The 9,176-nt window shown below is 46.5% G+C and overlaps 1 protein-coding gene across 1 annotated transcript in view; it reads right to left on the reverse strand.

Moving 5' to 3' along the window:
* Synrg (synergin gamma) overlaps positions 1-9,176 on the reverse strand; it is an 85,626-nt gene that overhangs the window by 10,397 nt on the left and 66,053 nt on the right. The window contains exons 17-18 of the mRNA XM_050119577.1: positions 8,826-8,922; positions 6,533-6,681 (exon numbers count right to left, since the gene is read on the reverse strand). Of these exons, the coding sequence (XP_049975534.1) occupies positions 6,533-6,681; positions 8,826-8,922 (246 nt within the window). The remainder of the gene's footprint in view (positions 1-6,532; positions 6,682-8,825; positions 8,923-9,176) is intronic.

A 9,176-nucleotide genomic window follows, 5' to 3' on the forward strand; every position in this document is an offset into this window, starting at 1 on the left:
CACTGAAGTAGATAGCTTTTCTTGCTAAAGAAACTCCTGCTTCTACCACAAGAGGGTGTTCAGCCCACAGTCACCCAGAGCTTTAAAGGGTTTTTGCTATGTAACATTAAGATTTTTTTAAATTATTTACTTATTTAGTTTATGTGTACTGGTGTTTTGCCTGCATGTATGCCTTTGTGAGGGTGTTGATCCTCTGGGACTGGAGTTACAGACAGTTGTGAGCTGCCATGTGGGTGGTGCTGGGAACTGAACCTGGATCCTCTGGAAGAGCAGCCAGAGCTCTTAAATGCTGGGCCATCCCTCCAGCCCTGTAACATTCAGCTTAATAAAATATTAAGTTCCATTTTGGAGTTGCAACTGTGTACTCTGTTTTACTTAGCTCAGGCCTCCCCCTGTGATGCACACAACACATGGGGCACTTTGGGGTGGAAAAATACAGCTGGCATTTTATTGTTTGTTTTGAGGGAGCTGGGTAATATATCTAATGAAGGCTGCAAGCATACTAAGCAAGCACTCTCAAAAACATCATAAAACAAGACAAAACAGTAAACACGCTGTCTACCACTGAGCTCCAGCGCTGTTGGGTCTTTTGAAAGCTAGAAATTACATAGTAGGAAGAACAAATTTTAAAATGACGATATAAATTCAAAATCTAGATTTTTATAGTTTTAATTAAGTTTTGATGTTTCCACCCTGATTTCTTCCTACTACAGAAACAAACATTTCTCTAGGTCAGTGAGAGCGCAGCAGGTAAAAGCATTCATTTTGTGTAAGGACTGTTACAATTCTGCAGGCCTTCCCTGTCACCTGGGTACCCTGTCCCTTTAAGAGACAAGCTCCGACCACCCCCAATCTCCTCCCCCCCACTTCCCACTGAAGCAAGCTGATTTTCTGGGTTTTTTTTTCTCCTTTTCTCTTCTCCCCTCCCTCCCTTCTCCTCATCTCTCTCATCCCCTCGATAATCCCCTTACCCTTATACCCTTCCAATACCCACTAAATAAACTCAATACCCAAGCTCTCGGCATGGCATATCTGTCTGTCTCCCACCTGCCGCAGTGTCCCACCGCCAGGGTTAGCAGACAACAGCAAGAGAGACACTGCCTGGCTTGAGCATTTAAAACCTCAAAATTCATCTTCTCCAGTGACGCATTACTCCAGCAAGGTCACTCCTATTCCAAGGCCATTCATCCTAATAGTGCCACTCCCTATGAACATTGGGGGCTATTTTCACAGTGTCCTAGTTGCAAACGTGACCAGCCCATATGGTCGTACGGTCCCTTAGGGAGCTCATTTATTCCAAATCAAACACAGGTGCCTTTAAGAGTTCAAAGCTTCGGACCACCTCAAGCCCGCCTCTCTCTAATGACCTGTTATCTCTGAGCATCTCATCCAGGGTTGCTGGGTTTTCAGAGCTGTGGTACAGCTGGACTGATGTGTTCAGATGTTGTGTTTTATGCTATTTTATGGCTTTTTTGGTCAGTTCTGTTACAGTTAAGGTTCATTTATGACAGCTCATACCTTAACATTTCTGTGAGATACATGCTGTTCCTCATGCAATGGAATGAGTTAGCTTTACAGACTGAGGAGCCATCTGACCACTCTCAAAAGGAAAAGAATATGGACAGAGAACCATCATTGCTCTGTCACAGAGCAAAAAACAGAGCGAAACAAAACAAAAACCCCCAACAATTATAACAGAAGAACATGGCTAACTAGGAAGTGAAGACAAGTGTTCATGTACGCCCTGTACGTACTCTACCACCGCGGAGGAGAGACCATGAATCTCCAGATCTGGGTACTGGGAATGGAGGCTTGCAGACAGCATCCGAGGAGAAGGCATGACTGTGAACCCTTCTCCTTTTCCCTAACATCTTGGCCCTGCTAAGTATGTTAGAGACACCAGATATGAACGGAACAGAACATTCTAGGTAAATGATGACACAAATCGAATGCCATGGCTTCTTTGAAAAGGTCTGGACAAAAGTGATGCTGGGTGTAAAACCTACAGTTGGGCAGAGACTGGGAAGTGTACAAGGAGGCTGTCGGGAGGGTGAAACACGCCACAGCTTGACAGGGCACAGGTGATACAGATGGGAAAGTCACAGAACTCACGGTGCGATGTTACTAAGATTTTGGCATTTTGTTGTGTGTGAACTCAAAAGTGGCCTGGAGTGACAAGGCAAGCCTACAGCAAGTCCTCTTCATGAACAATGGCAGAACCCAGGAGCCTGGGAGTTGGGGAAGATGTAGCCCAAGGAAAATGACTTCTACTGCCCCTAGTGACAGCAGCCACTTCACATAGTGAACACAGGCCAGCAACCGGGGCGGTCACTTGCCGGTTTATTCTTAACCCTAAGCGGAAGGACAAATGCATAACAAGCTTGGCTCATGGCCTTGGGCTTCAGGGATATTTTCTAAGAGCTCAGGGAAAGGGAAGATGTGTCAGCTTTCTCCAGCAGCACCAGAAGAGGAGGGCTGCCGGATGACTGGAGGAAGAAGTGAGAACGGACTGCCACCAAAACAAGGAGCCTTCACAGGTAAATGCAAAGTGGGAGGCCTGTAACACTCCACCATCCTGGGAAATAAATCAAGGGGGTAAGAGACAGAAAGTGACTTGATTTCAGATTTACAGTGTGCCAGGACAAGCTCCTGGCTTTGCTTGCTTGTTTTAAACTTTTCTTATTAACCTTATGCTCCCCAGCAAAAGCCTTTGCACATCTTCGGGTTTGCCTGCCTGACTCACTCTTTTCAAGATAGGATGAAGCAGAGGGCAGACCAGAAGCCTCTGGTCCTTCTCTGCCTCAGGACAAGATGGCGGCAGAGTGAAGCTGTCAAGTTGCTGTGTAGATTTACTGCAGCTAAAGACCCTGCCACAGAACCACTGAGGAAGTGACCACAGCACCAGAAGGGTTTCGAGTGTGTGAAGGCAAAGGGAAATTTCTCTACCAGAGGGAAAATTTATTTTCCATTACAAACGCAATAAATATTCATTAAAGAAGGTTGAAAAAAGCAGAGCACTTCTAAACATGGGATTTTATCACTAAGCACAACCTAATCATCATGTGACAGCCTTCCTCCCAGCCATGTGGCAACAGATCTGTTATGTGGAGAGAGCGCCCTGACAAAATACCACAGCACCTCGTATGAAGAGCCACTGCGGGTTACTTTACTAACTCTCTAGATTCCAGGGCTTTCAGGCAGTTTCTAATTTTTCTTTTACAAGAACAATGCTCTGCACACTTTGCTGGCTTCCTTTGGTGGCTGTACACTCACGACAACTGGAAAAGCATGCTCTGAAGTGGCATCAGCAACAGTGATTCTGGATGTGTGAGCCCTCGGATGCACTGGGCTCTTACAGGGCTCTGTCTTGGGTGTCGGGCTCACATGGAGCCTGGAAGGTGAACACAAGAAATCCTTTCTGCTACTCTTGCCAGCAAACCCCTCCTGACTATCAAGTTTATTTTTATGCTGTGAACACAGTGAACCATGGAACTCACTTGGAACACAAGAGAGAGAAAGGGGGAGGACCAGTACTCACAGATCACCATTTCATTTCCTGTCTGCCCACACAATGGGATCAGTGGTTGGGAGCTCATAAGACCACGCCTTCTCTGCCAGAATGGCTGGCACCACGAGCTGGGAGCCAAACAAACCCTTCTTCAAGCTGCTTCAGTGAGGTATTTTGTTATAATAAGATAAGTAATGAATGAGGTGAGCATTATGGGATGTGAGAGTGAAATGGTCTAAAGACACTCACACAGAAAGGGCCTCTGATTCAGACTAAAGGGTACTGGGAATGCCCTCTGGGGAAAACTATGCTGAACTCAGAGGGAAAGCAGTCTAGTTCAGTAACAGGAAACACCACACTAAGTTTGGCTAAGGTCCTGAAGACTGCGGAGGCCCATTGCAGGAACACACACACACACACACACACACACACACACACGTTTATTTGTTTGCTTGGTTTGGGTTTTGTTTTCCAAGACAGGGTTTCTCTGTGTAACAGCGCTGGCTGTCCTAGACCTAGCTCCGTAGACCAAACTAGCCTCAAACTCACAGAGATCCACCTGCTTCTACCTCCCAAGTGCTGGGATTAAAGGCGTGAGCCACCACCACCTGGCTGTTGTTATTTTTGAGACTAGATTTCTCTGTGTAGCCCAGACTGTCCTGGAACTCAAATTGTAACCAAGCTGGCCTCAAAACTCACAGAGATCTGCCTGCCTCTGCTTCTTGAGCGCCCGATTAAAGGCATGCACCACCATGCCCAGCCCACTGAAGGATTTTAAGTGGGACTTAAATGACACAATCAGCTATACAGTTTATAAAGAACAACTTGGTATTGGCACAAAGAATAGACTGACAAGGGCTTTTGAAAAAAGAGAAAAGAAAAGAACTAGGTAGGGTGTATGGGCCAGTAGAGGTAACTTCTCTGGCCTTCATGGATCTTGAGGTCCAGCCCTAGCACCACCAAAATAAAAACAGAAACTGAACAAGCGAGCAATGTGGCTCTCAGGAGCCATCCCTCCAGCCCCTTATTTAAACTCATTAAGAACTTAATCCAGTGAAAGAGGAAGCAATGCACCAGCTGTGAGATCTGCTGTTTAGGACACAATGCACCAGCTGTGAGATCTGCTGTTTAGGACACAATGCACCAGCTGTGAGATCTGCTGTTTAGGACACAATGCACCAGCTGGCTGTCAGGGGCTGTCAGCTGAGAGCACTGAGAACGCCTGCCTCCTGCAGGAGGGGCCCGGCTGACCGGAGGAGTGGCACCCAGTGCTGACTGCTGTGAAGAGATGACCACACCAGGGACTAAGAACGGATTTGGCCATGGAAACACAAAGGTTCTGCCCAGGGAAATGTGAGAAGACACTAGTAACTGTAGCATGAATTCTAATTGTTCTTAATAACAAAAACCCAGAATTAGCCGTGGGGGGTGAAGGCTGAAGGATCAGAGAAAAGCAGAGCGGTCAGTCACTAGAGAGACCTTTCTCTACCGATGCTCAGACCGAAGGGAAGATCTTGTCCTCAGACTGCAACGAGCTCCTGTCTCCTTTCTCCACCCAGTCATAATCCCAGTCCCAGCCCCCTAGTGCTGGGATTAAAGGTGTGAACCACTACCACCTGGCCTCCAGTGGCTTAGCTCTTCACTCTGATCTTTAGGCAAGCTTTATTTGTGAAAACACAAACAAAATATCACTACAAATAGCAGCAGGAAACTGGCATGTTTCCTAGGATATGCATTATGACTAGAAACACGTCGACAGCTGTATTCCATCAAAAGAATGCTGAAATGGCCCAAAGAAGCGATTAGCTTCTGGGAGATGGAAAGAGAACCAGTCAGTTATGGTTTAGAATACAGCAGGCCTTAAATGCTACCCCGGAAAGTGTTGCAGCAGCCATGCAGGCTACATGCATGCGCACACACTCTGGCCTTCGCCATCCACTTTGAGAGACTGTAACACCCAGAGGGGAGTTAGTCATCTGTTTAGTTAGTCAGAGTAGAGCTATTCATAACATGAAAAAAGATGAACCCAAGAAAAGTAATAACAGCGGTGAGTGTCGGACAGCAATATGGTCTACCACACAGCTTCCTAAGGAACACCAGGGGCATAAAAACATGCAAAGGGATGAACTCAAACCGTTACATTTTGGTAAAATTTGCAATTAAAGGTGGTGGTGCACACCTTTAATCCCAGCACTCGGGAGGCAGAGGCAGGCAGATCTCTACGAGTTCAAGGCCTACCTGATCTACAGAGTGAGTTTCAGGACAGGTTCCAAAGCTACAGATGAAATCCTGTCTAAAAAAACAAAAACAAAACAAACAAACAAAAAAACCTTGCATGTGTAAGAATTAAGAATGATGGATGCTGGAAGACGGTTTTCTGCGCAAGCGTGGGGACATGAATTCAATTTCCCAGAACCTGTATAAAGTCAGGGGTGGTAAAGTCACATGTCTATACTGCTAGTGCTATGAAGGCAGACAAAAGCTCCAGAAGCTTGTGGGTTATCCGGTCTGTGTGCACAGAGGTTGACAACAGAGACCCTGTCTCACACAGGGAGAAAGTGAGAACACATATCTTTGGTTGTCCCCTGGCCTTCACACACAAACACAAATACACACATTAAGAACTATGGATAAGGGGCTGGAGAGATGGCTCAGAGGTTAAGAGCATTGCCTGCTCTTCCAAAGGTCCTGAGTTCAATTCCCAGCAACCACATGGTGGCTCACAGCCATCTGTAATGGGGTCTGGTGCCCTCTTCTGGCCTGCAGGCATACACACAGACAGAATATTGTGTACATAATAAATAAATAAAAAATTTATATAAAAAAAAAGAACGATGGATAAAGATTTTGTTGTACACTTCATTTTGCCAAGTTCCAGTGTGCCTTGGAACTCCAAAGTCATTCTGGGACTGCTATCTCAGACCTCCATCACCACAAGGCAGTCAGCTGGCACACTCATCCTCTAATAAGTGCATCTTACTCAAAACAGGCTTCTGGAAAGAGGAGGAGCTGCTGCAGGCTCACCGTGAGTGTGGCGAGTGACATGAAGCCGATCAGGTTGTTCCATACTTTATCGATGTCCTTTAGCAATTGCTGGAGTTTCTCACTGCACACAGCAGTGGCTTTTATCCCCAGCTCCACACGCCTGGTTACTCGGTACACTTCCACGACGCCTGATGGGGAGAGAGGAGAGAGTTAGGCATGGGAAAGACAGGCAGGACAAAGCAGTACCGCGGTTTGCCGATGTTGATTAGGAGGAACACGGCTGCATGGAGACGGGTCTGAGAGCACAGACGTGCATTACTTACTTTTCTCTTGCAGTGATAAACGTCCTGACCTAGGCAACATCATGACCTAGGCAATTTAGAGACAAAGGTGTTGCCTGGGCTTCTGGATCTATACTCCACAACCGCAGAGTGAAGGTGTGGTGGCAGGAAGAGCTGAGACCTCACATCTCAAACTGCAAGTTGGAGGCACATGTGCCCCTCTGGAGTTCAGAGGGCAAGCTGTATCAGCTGGCTCTTTCCTTCCCCCAAGTAGGTCTTGTCACTAAACTTAGGTCATCAGTCTCAGCAGCAAGGGCATTGATTTGGGGGTTTTAGTTTTGTTTGCTTTTTTGCAGTCCAAGATGGTTTGGGATCCATTATATAACCTACTGGTCTTTAAGTAGTAGCAATCCTCCTGCCTTAGCATCCTTAGTGCTAAGATTATGGGCATGAGCCTGGCTAGAGACTGTTCTTTTCCTATGGTTTCTTATGAGGTTGAATTATTTTTCTCTTGAGTAGTCTTGGCTGTCCTAGAACCTGCTTTGTAGACCAGGTTGGCCTTAAACTCACAGAGATCCCCCTGCCTCTGCCTCCTGAGTGTTGGGATTAAAGGTGTATGCCACTATGCCTGGCAGAGGCTTTTTTTGCTTTTTGTTTTGTTTTGTCTTATTTGTGTATTGATATTTTGCCTGCATGAGGCTGTCAGGTACCCAGGAACTAGAGTTACAGACATCAGTGAGTTGCCATTTGGGTTCTGGGAATTGAACCTGGGTCCTCTGAAATGACAGCCAGTGCTCTTAACTACTGAGACATCACTCCAGCCCTCAGAGGCTGAATTCTTAAGCAAGGAGGAGAGGTACCAAGTTCCTCCTCATCCTAAGGGCAGCTAACTGGCACACGCTCCAGACTCGGTTAGTGAATACTGGAGAATTTCAGGCCTCATCACCTTGCACAACAGCATGGCTTTTCCTCCTCTTCTCCAAAGGAAGGGCAGGAGTGGCTAAGAAGTAAGGGCTGCTCCAATCAAACATCCATGGATATGTTAGGAAAGCTCCTAGAAGGAAAGCCACCACTTCCCGGTGGGAGAACTATGGCTGTGGAGTCAAGGTGCCCGGCCCTCAAGCCCTTCACTAGCAGCTCATCAGTCAGCACACAGTGTGCTCTCTGTGCCCAGGCCCCAGGTCAGGGACTGGAGGTGTGGGGATGAACAAAACAAGCCCCAGTTCTTTTACTCTTAGAGGTTCACGCTAGTGAAGGGAGGTAGTGTAAACAGAAAGAAATGTAAGATGCTCAAAGTAACAGGGCTAAGGAGAAGAGATGGGATTTTGAGAAAGAGGAAGCAGAAGCCTTACTGACAAGAGGACAGGTGCGGGAAGGTCTGAAAGATGTCAGGCTCATGTGCTTGTGGCCCAGGCCAAAGGGCAGCCTGAGCTTGCGGAGGAGGAACACTGGATCAGACGGGGGCTCCAAGTTGGATGCTAACAGCTGAAGGCAGCCAGAAAGGTAAGGAATCTGCTTATGTCACTGACAGAAAGGAGAATGCATAGAAAACAAGGAGCATGCTCTTAAAACAGTGCCACTTAAACGTCTTACCAGTTAAGACTCGTTGACAAAAATAAATGAATTATATCTGTTAATGGTCTAAGATGTTAACTCTTATTCAGGTGTGTGTGCAAATCTGTATGAATGTGTGCCATGTGTGTGCAGGGTCTAGTGGAAACCAGAAAAGTACATTGGGGCCCCTGGGGTTGAACTTACAGCAGTTGTGAGACAAGTAACATGGATGTGGGGAACTGAACTCTGGTCCTCTGCAAATGCAGTAGGCTCTCAGAACCACAGAGCTATCTCTTCAACTACCACAGACTTGAAAACTTCACCACAGAGACCTTAAGTAGAATAGCTGCTGCCCGTGACCTCAGCGTTTTACTTAGGAAGGCAGCTGCTGGTGAGGCTGCAGATGGTGGCGTGCAGCCCTGAAATGCTCGGAGTGAGTGAACACTGATACTAATGCAGCATGTCACGGCTCACTGTGTGAAATACCAAAGACATACCGAGAAGATATTCCATGCCTTGGGCTGACTGGATAACTTCCGTGCAAACAGCACTGCTGCTAATGCCATTTAAGGTGTCATTTGCTTTCTTAATGACCTACAAGAAATGAAATCGCATTATCTGATGCAGCCAAGAAAGGTCACTGCAAATCAATTCCTAATTAGTAGAAAACCCAACCAGTGTGAAAAGCTGTGCCCGACCAGAGTGTGCAAGAACCTATACAGAGACAAATCTAAGAATTTATCTTTGAAGATAACCAGTCTTCACATCTATGGAGGGAGAGATGGGCGGGGGGGGGGGGGGGAGAAGCAGGGTCATATTGTTTTTTTTTAAATATTTATTTATTATGT

The sequence above is a fragment of the Alexandromys fortis genome, unplaced genomic scaffold, assembly GCF_014885135.2.
Source record: "Alexandromys fortis isolate MF-2015 unplaced genomic scaffold, M_Fortis_MF-2015_v1.1 scaffold_173, whole genome shotgun sequence".
Taxonomy (NCBI): domain Eukaryota; kingdom Metazoa; phylum Chordata; class Mammalia; order Rodentia; family Cricetidae; genus Alexandromys; species Alexandromys fortis.